The 17067-nt window shown below is 36.3% G+C and overlaps 1 protein-coding gene across 7 annotated transcripts in view; it reads left to right on the top strand.

Moving 5' to 3' along the window:
• The window catches only part of LOC118379649 (collagen alpha-2(VI) chain-like), a 62610-nt gene that overhangs the window by 30946 nt on the left and 14597 nt on the right, over positions 1–17067 (top strand). For all 7 annotated transcript variants that reach the window (XM_052508054.1, XM_052508053.1, XM_052508056.1 and 4 more), the window contains 11 exons: positions 50–103; positions 2938–2973; positions 12247–12309; positions 12423–12548; positions 12759–12821; positions 13627–13677; positions 13753–13914; positions 14413–14448; positions 15221–15266; positions 15488–15640; positions 15731–15825. In XM_052508054.1, the coding sequence (XP_052364014.1) occupies positions 50–103; positions 2938–2973; positions 12247–12309; positions 12423–12548; positions 12759–12821; positions 13627–13677; positions 13753–13914; positions 14413–14448; positions 15221–15266; positions 15488–15640; positions 15731–15825 (885 nt within the window). The remainder of the gene's footprint in view (positions 1–49; positions 104–2937; positions 2974–12246; positions 12310–12422; positions 12549–12758; positions 12822–13626; positions 13678–13752; positions 13915–14412; positions 14449–15220; positions 15267–15487; positions 15641–15730; positions 15826–17067) is intronic.

Here is a 17067-nt window from a genome sequence, read left to right as displayed (position 1 = left end):
TCATGGGTTAAGGGGTGAATAACCCTGTTGTTGTCTTCCTTCTCCTCAGGGTGAGAGAGGGAGTGCTGGCACACCTGGCTTCCCAGGAAACAAAGGAACGCCAGTAAGAATCTCTACTCTACACACACTCTACCTGTCCAATATATATATATATATATATATATATATATATATATATATGTGTGTATAACTTTACCTGTCATATATATATATATATATAATATATATTTATAACTCTACCTATCCTATATATATATGTATAATTCTACATGTCCCATATATACAGCTCTGGAAAAAATTAAGAGACCACTTCAAAATGATCAGTTTCTTTGGTTTTACTATTTATAGGTATGTGTTTGGATAAAATTAACATTTTTGTTTTATTCGCAGAGAATGATAGCTGGTCAACATAACTAAAAAGATGCAGTGTTGTCAGACCTCAAATAATGCAAAGAGAACAAGTTCCTATTCATTTTTAAACAACACAATACTAATATTTTAACTTAAGAGGAGTTCAGAAAAAAATATTGGTGGAATCAATCACAGCTTTCAGGCGTCTTGGCATGTTCTCCACCAGTCTTTCACATTGATGTTGAGTGACTTTATGCCTCCTGGCACAAAAAGTCAAGCAGCTCAGCTTTGGTTGATGGCTTGTGACCATCCATCTTCCTCTTGATCACATTCCAGAGGTTTTCAGTGGGGTTCAGGTCTGGAGATTGGGCTGGCTATGACAGGGTCTTGATCTGGTGGTCCTCCATCCACACCTTGATTGTCCTGGCTGTGTGGCATGGAATAGCCTTCAGTTCTCAGAACAAGAATAGACTGACGAATTTCAGAAGAAAGGTCTTTGTTTCTGGCCATTTTGAGCCAGTAATCGAAGCCACAAATGCTGATGCTCCAGATACTCAACTAGTCTTCTTTAATCAGAAAAACAGTTTTCAGCTATGCTAACATAATTGCAAAAGGGTTTTCTAGTGATCAATTAGCCTTTTAAAATGATAAACTTGGATTAGCTAACACAACGTGCCATTGGAAAACACATTAACAATGTTACACTGTATTTCTGATCAATTTGATGTTATTTTAATGGACAAAAAAATGTCATTTTCTTTCAAAAACAAGGACATTTTTTAAGTGATATACTCAGTCGTGGCCGAAAGTTTTGAGAATGACACAAATATACATTTTCACAAAGTCTGCTGCCTCAGTTTGTATGATGGCAATTTGCATATACTCCAGAATGTTATGAAGAGTGATCAGATGAATTGCCATTCATTTCAAAGTCCCTCTTTGCAAATGAACTGAATCCCCCCAAAAATTTCCACTGCATATCAGCCCTGCCACAAAAGGACCAGCTGACATCACGTCAGTGAGTCTCTCGTTAACACAGGTGTGAGTGTTGACGAGGACAAGGCTGGAGAGCACTCTGTCATGCTGATTGAGTTTGAATAAAAGACTGGAAGCTTCAAAAGAAAAGGCGGTGCTTGGAATCATTGTTCTTCCTCTGTCAACCATGGTTACCTGCAAGGAAACATAGCTTTGCACAAAAACGGCTTCACAGGCAAGGATATTGCTGCCAGTAAGATTGCACCTAAATCAACCATTTATTGGATCATCAAGAACTTCAAGGAGAGCGGTTCAATTGTTGAGAAGAAGGCTTCAGGGCGCCCAAGAAAATCCAGCAAGTGCCAGGACCGTCTCCTAAAGTTGATTCATCTGCAGGATCGGGGCATCACCAGTACAGAGCTTGCTCAGGAATGGCAGCAGGCAGGTGTGAGTGCATCTGCACGCACAGTGAGGTGAAGACTTTTGGAGGATGACCTGGTGGGCAGCAAAGAAGCCACTTCTCTCCAGGAAAAACATCAGGGACAGACTGATATTCTGCAAAAGGTACAGGGATTGGACTGCTGAGGACTGGGTAAAGTCATTTTCTCTGATGAAACCGCTTTCCGATTGTTTGGGGCATCTGGGAAAAAAGCTTGTCCGGAGAAGACAAGGTGAGCGCTACCATCAGTCCTGTGTCATGCCAACAGTAGAGCATCCTGAGACCATTCATGTGTGGGGTTGCTTCTCAGCCGAGGGAGTGGGCTCACTCACAATTCTGCCTAAGAACACAGCCATGAATAAAGAATGGTACCAACACATCCTCCGAGAGAAACTTCTCCCAACCATCCAGGAACAGTTTGGTGACGAACAATGCCTTTTCCAGCATGATGGAGCACCTTGCCATAAGGCAAAAGTGATAACTAAGTGGTTCGGGGAACAAAACATCACAATTTTGGGTCCATGGCCAGGAAACTCCCGAGACCTTAATCCCATTGAGAACTTGTGGTCAAACCTCAAGAGGCAGGTGGACAAACAAAAACCCACAAATTCTGACAAACTCCAAGCATTGATTATGCAAGAATGGGCTGCCATCAGTCAGGATGTGGCCCAGAAGTTAATTGCAAGAAGCCATATGTATAACTCTACTTGTCCTATATATATATATATATATATAACTCTTACTTGTCCTATATATATATATATATATGGGTGTGTCCAAACTTTTGACTGGTACTGTACATAGAATGAGGCTGTAATGTAACAAAATGTGGAAAAGGTCAAGGGGTCTGAATACTTTCTGAATGCACTGTATATAAAGTTTCCTATGGTATGTATTCATGGTATTCCTATGGTATGACTGGTACATAGAAGGGGTCTGAATACTTTCTGAATGCACTGTATATAATAATACATTTGTATAACTCAAGTTTTCCCACTGTATAATGCACTGTGGCTTACCTGTGTGTGTGTGTGTGTGTGTGTGTGTGTGTGTGTGTGTGTGTGTGTGTGTGTGTGTGTGTGTGTGTGTGTGTGTGTGTGTGTGTGTGTGTGTGTGTGTGTGTGTGTGTGTGTGTGTGTGTGTGTGTGTGTGTGTGTGTGTGTGTGTTCTAGGGAACCGCTGGAGGCCCGGGTGTCAATGGAGAACTGGTGAGAACCTCTGAAGCACTACATAATGTCAAACACAATGATATATATACATCGGAGATTAGCTCTGTGTCTGATGGTTTTCTGAGAGGTCAAATCAAAATCAAATTGTATTTGTCACATGCGCTGAATACAACAGGTGTAGTAGACCTCACAGTGAAATGCTGAATACAACAGGTGTAGTAGACCTTACAGTGAAATGCTGAATACAACAGGTGTAGTAGACCTCACAGTGAAATGCTGAATACAACAGGTGTAGTAGACCTTACAGTGAAATGCTGAATACAACAGGTGTAGTAGACCTCACAGTGAAATGCTGAATACAACAGGTGTAGTAGACCTTACAGTGAAATGCTGAATACAACAGGTGTAGTAGACCTCACAGTGAAATGCTGAATACAACAGGTGTAGTAGACCTCACAGTGAAATGCTGAATACAACAGGTGTAGTAGACCTTACAGTGAAATGCTGAATACAACAGGTGTAGTAGACCTCACAGTGAAATGCTGAATACAACAGGTGTAGTAGACCTCACAGTGAAATGCCGAATACAACAGGTGTAGTAGACCTTAAGGTTAGTATCACACCTCATGTAGTCTAGCCCATAGTCCTATAAGGTTAGTATCACACCTCATGTAGTCTAGTCCATAGTCCTATAAGGTTAGTATCACACCTCATGTAGTCTATAGTCCTATAAGGTTAGTATCACACCTCATGTAGTCTAGCCCATAGTCCTATAAGGTTAGTATCACACCTCATGTAGTCTAGTCCATAGTCCTATAAGGTTAGTATCACACCTCATGTAGGTAGACTATATTACATGGATTTATTGTGATGGTGTAGGTAGACTATATTACATGGATTTATGGTGATGGTGTAGACTATATTACATGGATTTATTGTGATGGTGTAGGTAGACTATATTACATGGATTTATTGTGATGGTGTAGACTATATTACATGGATTTATTGTGATGCTGTAGACTATATTACATGGATTTATTGTGATGGTGTAGACTATATTACATGGATTTATTGTGATGGTGTAGGTAGGCTATATTACATGGATTTGTTGTGATGGTGTAGGTATACTATATTACATGGATTTATTGTGATGGTGTAGACTATATTACATGGATTTATTGTGATGGTGTAGGTAGGCTATATTACATGGATTTATTGTGATGGTGTAGGTAGACTATGGATTTATTGTGATGGTGTAGACTATATTACATGGATTTATTGTGATGGTGTACGTAGGCTATATTACATGGATTTGTTGTGATGGTGTAGGTATACTATATTACATGGATTTATTGTGATGGTGTAGACTATATTACATGGATTTATTGTGATGGTGTTGGTAGGCTATATTACATGGATTTATTGTGATGGTGTAGGTAGACTATGGATTTATTGTGATGGTGTAGACTATATTACATGGATTTATTGTGATGGTGTATACTATATTACATGGATTTATTGTGATGGTGTTGGTAGACTATATTACATGGATTTATTGTGATGGTGTAGGTAGACTATATTACATGGATTTATTATGATGGTGTAGGTAGACTATATTACATGGATTTATTATGATGGTGTAGACTATATTACATGGATTTATTGTGATGGTGTAGACTATATTACATGGATTTATTGTGATGGTGTTGGTAGACTATATTACATGGATTTATTGTGAAGGTGTAGACTATATTACATGGATTTATTGTGATGGTGTAGACTATATTACATGGATTTATTGTGAAGGTGTAGGTAGACTATATTACATGGATTTATTGTGATGGTGTAGACTATATTACATGGATTTATTGTGATGGTGTAGGTAGACTATATTACATGGATTTATTGTGATGGTGTAGGTAGACTATATTACATGGATTTATTGTGATGGTGTAGGTAGACTATATTACATGGATTTATTGTGATGGTGTAGACTATACTACATGGATTTATTGTGATGGTGTAGACTATATTACATGGATTTATTGTGATGGTGTAGGTAGGCTATATTACATGGATTTATTGTGATGGTGTAGACTATATTACATGGATTTATTGTGATGGTGTAGGTAGGCTATATTACATGGATTTATTGTGATGGTGTAGGTAGACTATATTACATGGATTTATTGTGATGGTGTAGACTATATTACATGGATTTATTGTGATGGTGTAGACTATTACATGGATTTATTGTGATGGTGTTGGTAGACTATATTACATGGATTTATTGTGATGGTGTAGGTAGGCTATATTACATGGATTTATTGTGATGGTGTAGACTATTACATGGATTTATTGTGATGGTGTAGACTATATTACATGGATTTATTATGATGGTGTAGGTAGGCTATATTACATGGATTTATTATGATGGTGTAGGTAGACTATATTACATGGATTTATTATGATGGTGTAGACTATATTACATGGATTTATTGTGATGGTGTAGGTAGACTATATTACATGGATTTATTATGATGGTGTAGGTATACTATATTACATGGATTTATTGTGATGGTGTAGACTATATTACATGGATTTATTGTGATGGTGTAGGTAGGCTATATTACATGGATTTATTGTGATGGTGTAGGTAGACTATGGATTTATTGTGATGGTGTAGACTATATTACATGGATTTATTGTGATGGTGTAGGTAGACTATATTACATGGATTTATTATGATGGTGTAGGTAGACTATATTACATGGATTTATTATGATGGTGTAGACTATATTACATGGATTTATTGTGATGGTGTAGACTATATTACATGGATTTATTGTGATGGTGTAGGTAGACTATATTACATGGATTTATTGTGATGGTGTAGACTATATTACATGGATTTATTGTGATGCTGTAGACTATATTACATGGATTTATTGTGATGGTGTAGGTAGACTATATTACATGGATTTATTGTGATGGTGTAGACTATATTACATGGATTTATTATGATGGTGTAGACTATATTACATGGATTTATTGTGATGGTGTAGACTATATTACATGGATTTATTGTGATGGTGTTGGTAGACTATATTACATGGATTTATTGTGAAGGTGTAGACTATATTACATGGATTTATTGTGATGGTGTAGACTATATTACATGGATTTATTGTGAAGGTGTAGACTATATTACATGGATTTATTATGATGGTGTAGACTATATTACATGGATTTATTGTGATGGTGTAGGTAGACTATATTACATGGATTTATTGTGATGTGTAGGTAGACTATATTACATGGATTTATTGTGATGGTGTAGGTAGACTATATTACATGGATTTATTGTGATGGTGTAGACTATATTACATGGATTTATTGTGATGGTGTAGACTATATTACATGGATTTATTGTGATGGTGTAGACTATATTACATGGATTTATTGTGATGGTGTAGGTAGGCTATATTACATGGATTTATTGTGATGGTGTAGGTAGACTATATTACATGGATTTATTGTGATGGTGTAGACTATATTACATGGATTTATTGTGATGGTGTTGGTAGACTATATTACTTGGATTTATTGTGAAGGTGTAGACTATATTACATGGATTTATTGTGATGGTGTAGACTATATTACATGGATTTATTGTGAAGGTGTAGACTATATTACATGGATTTATTATGATGGTGTAAACTATATTACATGGATTTATTGTGATGGTGTAGGTAGACTATATTACATGGATTTATGGTGATGGTGTAGACTATATTACATGGATTTATTGTGATGGTGTAGGTAGACTATATTACATGGATTTATGGTGATGGTGTAGACTATATTACATGGATTTATTGTGATGGTGTAGGTAGGCTATATTACATGGATTTATTGTGATGGTGTAGACTATATTACATGGATTTATTGTGATGGTGTAGACTATATTACATGGATTTATTGTGATGGTGTAGACTATATTACATGGATTTATTGTGATGGTGTAGACTATATTACATGGATTTATTGTGATGGTGTAGGTAGACTATATTACATGGATTTATGGTGATGGTGTAGACTGTATTACATGGATTTATTGTGATGGTGTAGGTAGACTATATTACATGGATTTATGGTGATGGTGTAGACTATATTACATGGTTTATTGTGATGGTGTAGGTAGACTATATTACATGGATTTATTGTGATGGTATAGGTAGACTATATTACATGGATTTATTGTGATGGTGTAGACTATATTACATGGATTTATTGTGATGGTGTAGACTATATTACATGGATTTATTGTGATGGTGTAGACTATATTACATGGATTTATTGTGATGGTGTAGACTATATTACATGGATTTATTATGATGGTGTAGACTATATTACATGGATTTATTGTGATGGTGTAGGTAGACTATATTACATGGATTTATTGTGATGGTGTAGACTATATTACATGGATTTATTGTGATGGTGTAGGTAGACTATATTACATGGATTTATTGTGATGGTGTAGACTATATTACATGGATTTATTGTGATGGTGTAGACTATATTACATGGATTTATTGTGATGGTGTAGGTAGACTATATTACATGTATTTATTGTGATGGTGTAGACTATTACATGGATTTATTGTGATGGTGTAGACTATATTACATGGATTTATTGTGATGGTGTAGGTAGACTATATTACATGGATTTATGGTGATGGTGTAGACTATATTACATGGATTTATTGTGATGGTGTAGGTAGACTATATTACATGGATTTATTGTGATGGTGTAGACTATATATTACATGGATTTATTGTGATGGTGTAGGTAGACTATATTACATGGATTTATTGTGATGGTGTAGGTAGACTATATTACATGGATTTATTGTGAAGGTGTAGACTATATTACATGGATTTATTGTGATGGTGTAGACTATATTACATGATTTATTGTGATGGTGTAGACTATATTACATGGATTTATTGTGATGGTGTAGGTAGACTATGGATTTATTGTGATGGTGTAGACTATATTACATCTATTTATTGTGATGGTGTAGACTATATTACATGTATTTATTGTGATGGTGTAGACTATATTACATGGATTTATTGTGATGGTGTAGACTATATTACATGGATTTATTGTGATGGTGTAGGTAGGCTATATTACATGGATTTATTGTGATGGTGTAGACTATATTACATGGATTTATTGTGATGGTGTAGACTATATTACATGGATTTATTGTGATGGTGTAGACTATATTACATGGATTTATTGTGATGGTGTAGACTATATTACATGGATTTATTGTGATGGTGTAGGTAGACTATATTACATGGATTTATGGTGATGGTGTAGACTGTATTACATGGATTTATTGTGATGGTGTAGGTAGACTATATTACATGGATTTATGGTGATGGTGTAGACTATATTACATGGTTTATTGTGATGGTGTAGGTAGACTATATTACATGGATTTATTGTGATGGTATAGGTAGACTATATTACATGGATTTATTGTGATGGTGTAGACTATATTACATGGATTTATTGTGATGGTGTAGACTATATTACATGGATTTATTGTGATGGTGTAGACTATATTACATGGATTTATTGTGATGGTGTAGACTATATTACATGGATTTATTATGATGGTGTAGACTATATTACATGGATTTATTGTGATGGTGTAGGTAGACTATATTACATGGATTTATTGTGATGGTGTAGACTATATTACATGGATTTATTGTGATGGTGTAGGTAGACTATATTACATGGATTTATTGTGATGGTGTAGACTATATTACATGGATTTATTGTGATGGTGTAGACTATATTACATGGATTTATTGTGATGGTGTAGGTAGACTATATTACATGGATTTATTGTGATGGTGTAGACTATATATTACATGGATTTATTGTGATGGTGTAGGTAGACTATATTACATGGATTTATTGTGATGGTGTAGGTAGACTATATTACATGGATTTATTGTGAAGGTGTAGACTATATTACATGGATTTATTGTGATGGTGTAGACTATATTACATGATTTATTGTGATGGTGTAGACTATATTACATGGATTTATTGTGATGGTGTAGGTAGACTATGGATTTATTGTGATGGTGTAGACTATATTACATCTATTTATTGTGATGGTGTAGACTATATTACATGTATTTATTGTGATGGTGTAGACTATATTACATGGATTTATTGTGATGGTGTAGACTATATTACATGGATTTATTGTGATGGTGTAGACTATATTACATGTATTTATTGTGATGGTGTAGACTATATCACATGGATTTATTGTGATGGTGTAGACTATATTACATGTATTTATTGTGATGGTGTAGACTATATTACATGGATTTATTGTGATGGTGTAGACTATATTACATGGATTTATTGTGATGGTGTAGTAGACTATATTACATGGATTTATTGTGATGGTGTAGACTATATTACATGGATTTATTATGATGGTGTAGACTATATTACATGGATTTATTATGATGGTGTAGACTATATTACATGGATTTATTGTGATGGTGTAGGTAGACTATATTACATGGATTTATTGTGATGGTGTAGACTATATTACATGGATTTATTGTGATGGTGTAGACTATATTACATGTATTTATTGTGATGGTGTAGACTATATTACATGGATTTATTGTGATGGTGTAGGTAGACTATATTACATGGATTTATTGTGATGGTGTAGACTATATTACATGGATTTATTGTGATGGTGTAGACTATATTACATGGATTTATTGTGATGGTGTAGACTATATTACATGGATTTATTGTGATGGTGTAGACTATATTACATGGATTTATTGTGATGGTGTAGGTAGACTATATTACATGGATTTATTGTGATGGTGTAGACTATATTACATGGATTTATTGTGATGGTGTAGACTATATTACATGGATTTATTGTGATGGTGTAGGTAGACTATATTACATGGATTTATTATGATGGTGTAGACTATATTACATGGATTTATTGTGATGGTGTAGACTATAATACATGGATTTATTGTGATGGTGTAGACTATATTACATGGATTTATTGTGATGGTGTTGGTAGACTATATTACATGGATTTATTATGATGCTGTAGGTAGACTATACTACATGGATTTATTGTGATGGTGTAGGTAGACTATATTACATGGATTTATTGTGATGGTGTAGGTAGACTATATTACATGGATTTATTGTGATGGTGTAGACTATATTACATGGATTTATTGTGATGGTGTAGACTATATTACATGGATTTATTGTGATGGTGTAGGTAGACTATATTACATGGATTTATTGTGATGGTGTAGACTATATTACATGGATTTATTATGATGGTGTAGGTAGACTATAATACATGGATTTATTGTGATGGTGTAGACTATATGACATGGATTTATTGTGATGGTGTAGACTATATTACATGGATTTATTGTGATGGTGTAGACTATATTACATGGATTTATTGTGATGGTGTAGGTAGACTATATTACATGGATTTATTGTGATGGTGTAGGTTTATTGACTATATTACATGGATTTATTGTGATGGTGTAGACTATATTACATGGATTTATTGTGATGGTGTAGACTATATTACATGGATTTATTGTGATGGTGTAGGTAGACTATATTACATGGATTTATTGTGATGGTGTAGACTATATTACATGGATTTATTGTGATGGTGTAGACTATATTACATGGATTTATTGTGATGGTGTAGACTATATTACATGGATTTATTGTGATGGTGTAGACTATATTACATGTATTTATTGTGATGGTGTAGACTATATTACATGGATTTATTATGATGGTGTAGGTAGACTATATTACATGGATTTATTGTGATAGTGTAGACTATATTACATGGATTTATTGTGATGGTGTAGACTATATTACATGGATTTATTGTGATGGTGTAGGTAGACTATATTACATGGATTTATTGTGATGGTGTAGGTAGACTATATTACATGGATTTATTGTGATGGTGTAGACTATATTACATGGATTTATTGTGATGGTGTAGACTATATTACATGGATTTATTATGATGGTGTAGACTATATTACATGGATTTATTATGATGGTGTAGACTATATTACATGGATTCATTATGATGGTGTAGACTATATTACATGTATTTATTGTGATGGTGTAGACTATATTACATGGATTTATTGTGATGGTGTAGGTAGACTATATCACATGGATTTATTGTGATGGTGTAGACTATATTACATGGATTTATTATGATGGTGTAGACTATATTACATGGATTTATTGTGATGGTGTAGACTATATTAAATAGATTTGTTAAATGTGGATGTACCAAAGGTCTGCATCAGTGTCTTGTAGGCTGTGTGGAAGCCAGGAGATGCTAAATGTGTTTATCTTAATCAACCGTCAATTACTGTGAGGCCGACAGTTATTTGCTTGACAATCACTGGCTGACAAAATTTTGTGACGGCCACAACCCTACTGACGACCTCCCTATAAGCTGTCTCATCGTCGTTGGTGATCAGGCCTACCATCGTCGTTGGTGATCAGGCCTACCATCGTCGTTGGTGATCAGGCCTACCATCGTCATGTCGTCAGCAAACCTAAGGATGGTGTTGGAGGCGTGCCTGGCCACGCAGTCGTGGGTGAACAGGGAGTACAGGAGGGGACTAAGCACACACCCCTGAGGGGCCCCAGTGTTGAGGATCAGCGTGGCGGATGTGTTGTTACCTACCCTCACCACCTGGGGTCGGCCAATCAGGAAGTCCAGGATCCAGTTGCAGAGGGAGGTGTTTAGTCCCAGGGTCCTTTGCTTAGTGAGGAGCTTTGAGGGGAATATGGGGTTGAACGCTAAGCTGTAGTCAATGAACAGCATTCTCACATAGGTGTTCCTTTTGTCCAGGTGGGAAAGGGCAGTGTGGAGTGCAATAGAGATTGTGTCATCTGTGGATCTGTTGGGGCGGTATGCAAATTAGAGTGCGTCCAGATTGTTTTGGATAATGGTGTTGATGTGAGTCATAACCAGCCTTTCGAAGCACTTCATGGCTACAGACGTGAGTGCTACGGGTCTGTAGTCATTTTGACAGGTTACTTTGGTGTTCTTGGGTACAGGGACTATGGTGATCTGCTTGAAACATGTAGGTATTACAGACTGGTTGGGGTCTAATGTGATGTTGTCTAAGGGTTGTTGTACTGCTGTGTTGTAGGGGAGAAGAGGAGACTTTGGACCAATGGGGACCCCGGGAACAGACGGGGTTAAAGGAGACAAGGTATGGCACACACACACACACACACACACACACACACACACACACACACACACACACACACACACCCTACCCCCTGGTATTTTGTTGTATGTGTGTGTGTTTGTGTGTTTCAGGGCGAGGCAGGACCTGAGGGGCTGAGAGGACTGCCAGGTGAAGTAGGAAACAAAGGAACCAAGGGGGACAACGGACTCCCGGGGCCACGCGGGCTCCCCGGTACTTCAGGAGTGGCAGGGAAGAACGTAGGTCACAGATCTTCATCACAATGTCTGTGTGGAGGGGGATTCTTCAGTTGTTGGGTTTCTGTGTGTGTGTGTGTGTGTGTGTGTGCGTGCGTGCGTGCGTGCGTGTACATGTTGGTTACACGGTCATGTTACTACGTTATGGTGTTAAGGTGGCCATGTACAGTAACCATGGTGATATTGCTATGGTAACCACATTCTGTGTAACAGGGTACCCGTGGCGACCCTGGTGATGCTGGACCCAGAGGAGACCCCGGCCTTCCAGGACTAAAGGTGTGTGGCTATCATCATTGGGTATTTGAGTGTTGGTCTGGTTAATCTGAGACTCAGCGATGCTGTTGCTACGATAGGATGAACTGCAGCGATGAGTATGATGCGAGAAGTGGCACTCTCAACGTACGTGTGTACGGGTTCTCTGTGCAGCAACATGATAGTAGTGGGACCAAAACAGCAGAGAAGTTTTAGCTTCACCCTTCACTATCTTGTAGTTTTTTGTGTAACTCTGGTATAGCTGTTGACTTCATACGTGGCTGACTACTGTGTTGTAATGGATTATGTCATCTCTGTGCTGATTGATTGATCTCTGTGCTGATTGATTGATCTCTGTACTGATTGATTGATATGTGTACTGATTGATTGATCTCTGTGCTGATTGATTGATATGTGTGCTGATTGATTGATCTCTGTGCTGATTGATTGATATGTGTACTGATTGATTGATCTCTGTGCTGATTGATTGATATGTGTACTGATTGATTGATCTCTGTGCTGATTGATTGATATGTGTACTGATTGATTGATCTCTGTACTGATTGATTGATATGTGTGCTTGATTGATTGATCTCTGTGCTGATTGATTGATCTCTGTGCTGATTGATTGATCTCTGTGCTGATTGATTGATATGTGTGCTGATTGATTGATATGTGTGCTGATTGATTGATATGTGTACTGATTGATTGATCTCTGTGCTGATTGATTGATATGTGTACTGATTGATTGATCTCTGTGCTGATTGATTGATATGTGTACTGATTGATTGATCTCTGTGCTGATTGATTGATCTCTGTGCTGCTGTAGGGGGACGTTGGAAGAGCTGGCTTCAGTTACCCAGGACCAAGAGGACCAACGGTAAACACACACACATTAGCAGAGTAACGCCTTCCCTGACACACAGTCTGACCTCTGACCTGTGTGTATTTGCAGGGAGATCGCGGGGAGAAGGGCGGCCCAGGGCCCAGAGGAGGCAGAGGAGACTGTGGCCCCAAGGGAGGACCAGGGGGAAAGGGAACCTCTGGAGAAGAGGGAGAACCAGGGCCTCAGGGAGAACCTGGATTCAGAGGACCAAGAGGAGTGGGTGGACGAGATGTACGTAGCCACACACATACCTACAGTACCTTCACACCTTGGGTGGGTGGGTGAGTGGGTGGGTGGGTGTGAGTGAGTGTGTGAGTGAGTGAGTGAGTGGTGGTGGTGGTGGTGAGTGAGTGGTGGGTGGTGGTGGTGGTGGTGGTGGTGGTGGGTGGTGGTGGGTGGGTGTGTGGGTGGGTGGGTGGGTGGGTGGGTGGGTGGGTGGGTTTGAGTGGGTGGGTGGGTGGGTGTGTGAGTGAGTGAGTGTGAGTGTGGTGAGTGAGTGAGTGAGTGAGTGAGTGAGTGAGTGAGTGTGAGTGAGTGAGTGAGTGAGTGAGTGAGTGTGTGAGTGTGAGTGTGAGTGAGTGAGTGAGTGAGTGAGTGAGTGAGTGAGTGAGTGAGTGAGTGAGTGAGTGAGTGAGTGAGTGAGTGAGTGAGTGAGTGAGTAGGTGGGTGAGTGAGTGTCTGAGTGAGTGTTATAATCTGTGTATGAAAGCATCTCTTTTCTCTCTACAGGGAGATCCAGGTCCCGAGGGAGACCCCGGCCTCACAGTAAGAACCTCTATCCCTCTTTATCATCCCTATTTGATCATCCATATTTGATCATCCATCCATCCCTCTTTGATCATCCCTCTATCCCTCTTTGATCATCCCTCTATCCCTCTTTGATCATCCCTCTTTGATCATCCCTCTATCCCTCTATGATCATCCCTCTTTGATCATCCCTCTATCCCTCTTTGATCATCCCTCTTTGATCATCCCTCTATCCCTCTTTGATCATCCCTCTTTGATCATCCCTCTATCCCTCTATGATCATCCCTCTATCCCTCCTTGATCATCCCTCCTTGATCATCCCTCCTTGATCATCCCTCTTTGATCATCCCTCCATCCCTCTTTGATCATCCCTCCTTGATCATCCCTCTAACCCTCTTTGGTCATCCCTCTTTGATCATCCCTCCTTGATCATTCCTCTAACCCTCTTTGATCATCCCTCTATATCATCCATCTTTGATCCTCCCTCTATCCCTCTAAGATCATCCCTCTAAGATCATTCCTCTTTGATAGTCCCTCTATGATCATCCCTCTATCCCTCTATATCATCCATCTTTGATCCTCCCTCTATCCCTCTAAGATCATCCCTCTAAGATCATTCCTCTTTGATAGTCCCTCTATGATCATCCCTCTATCCCTCTATATCATCCATCTTTGATCATCCCTCTATCCCTCTATGATCATCCCTCTATGATTCCTTTATCTCTCCATCACTCCAACCTGGAGTCAAGAGGTCAGAGAAAGGTAATGTGGTGTGATGTTTTCATTGTAGGAATGTGATGTCATGAACTACATCAGAGAGACCTGCGGCTGCTGTGGTGAGTAAATTATATTTGTCACATGCGCCGAATACAACAGGTGTAGACCTTACTGTGAAATGGTTACTACAAGCCCTTAACCAACAATGCAGTTCAAGACACAGACAGACAGACAGACAGACAGACAGACAGACAGACAGACAGACAGACAGACAGACAGACAGACAGACAGACAGACAGACAGTTAACTCATGTAACCCTGTACTGTGTTGTCCGTGTAGACTGTGAGAAGCGGTGTGGGGCGCTGGACATCGTGTTTGTGATTGACAGCTCAGAGTCAGTGGGTCTGACCAATTTTACTCTGGAGAAGAACTTTGTGATCAACACCATCAACAGACTGGGATCCATGGCCAAGGACCCCAACTCAGAGACAGGTACAACACATTACAGATTCTAATGCCCAGGTAACTAAAGATTGTTGAATACTGAGTTCTTGCTCATTCAACCATACTAATACCCCCCAGGTACCAGAGTGGGGGTGGTACAGTACAGTCACAGTGGAACCTTCCAGGCCATCAGGCTCAATGACTCCAAGATCGACTCACTGTCTGCCTTCAAGGTAATATAATAGTAATAATAACAATAATAGCAATAATAATGATGATAGTGATATAAATAACAATATTAACCATAATATTAATAGCAGTAATAATAACAATATTAACCATAATAATAATAACAATAAAACACTAATAATAATAATAACAGTAATAATAACAATATTAACCATAATAATAAAACTATAATAATACTAATAACAATAATAATATTAATAACAATAATAATAAAACTATAATAATATTAATAACAATAATAATATAACTATAATTATATTAATAACAATAATAATAAAACTACAATAATATTAATAACAATAATAATAAAACTATAATAATATTAATAACAATAATAATAAAACTATAATGATATTAATAACAATAATAATAAAACGATAATGATATTAATACCAATAATAATAAACCTATAATAATATTAATAACAATAATAATAAACCTATAATAATGTTAATAACAATAATAATAAACCTATAATAATATTAATAACAATAATAATAAAACTATAATAATATTAATACCAATAATAATAAACCTATAATAATATTAATAACAATAATAATAAACCTATAATAATGTTAATAACAATAATAATAAACCTATAATAATATTAATAACAATAATACTATAATAATATTAATAACACTAATAATATTAATAGCAATAATAATATTAATAGCAATAATAATACAACTATAATAATAAAACTATAATGATATTAATAGCAATAATAATAAAACTATAATAATACAACTATAATGATATTAATAACAACAATAATAAAACTATAATAATATTAATAACAATAATAATACAACTATAATAATATTAATAACAATAATAATAAAACTATAATGATATTAATAACCATAATAATACAACTCTAATAATATTAATAGCAATAATAATAAAACTATAATAATACAACTATAATGATATTAATAGCAATAATAATAAAACTATAATAATAAAACTATAATGATATTAATAACCATAATAATAAAACTATAATAATATTAATAACAATAATAATACAACTATAATGATATTAATAACAATAATAATAAAACTATAATAAAACTATAATAATATTAATAACAATAATAATAAAACTATATTGATATTAATAACACCAATAATACAACTATAATAATATTAATAGCAATAATAATACAACTATAATAATACTAATAACAATAATAATAAAACTATAATAATAAAACTAT

Source organism: Oncorhynchus keta, unplaced genomic scaffold, assembly GCF_023373465.1.
Source record: "Oncorhynchus keta strain PuntledgeMale-10-30-2019 unplaced genomic scaffold, Oket_V2 Un_contig_3330_pilon_pilon, whole genome shotgun sequence".
NCBI lineage: Eukaryota > Metazoa > Chordata > Actinopteri > Salmoniformes > Salmonidae > Oncorhynchus > Oncorhynchus keta.
This window is presented reverse-complemented; position numbering and strand designations above follow the sequence as displayed.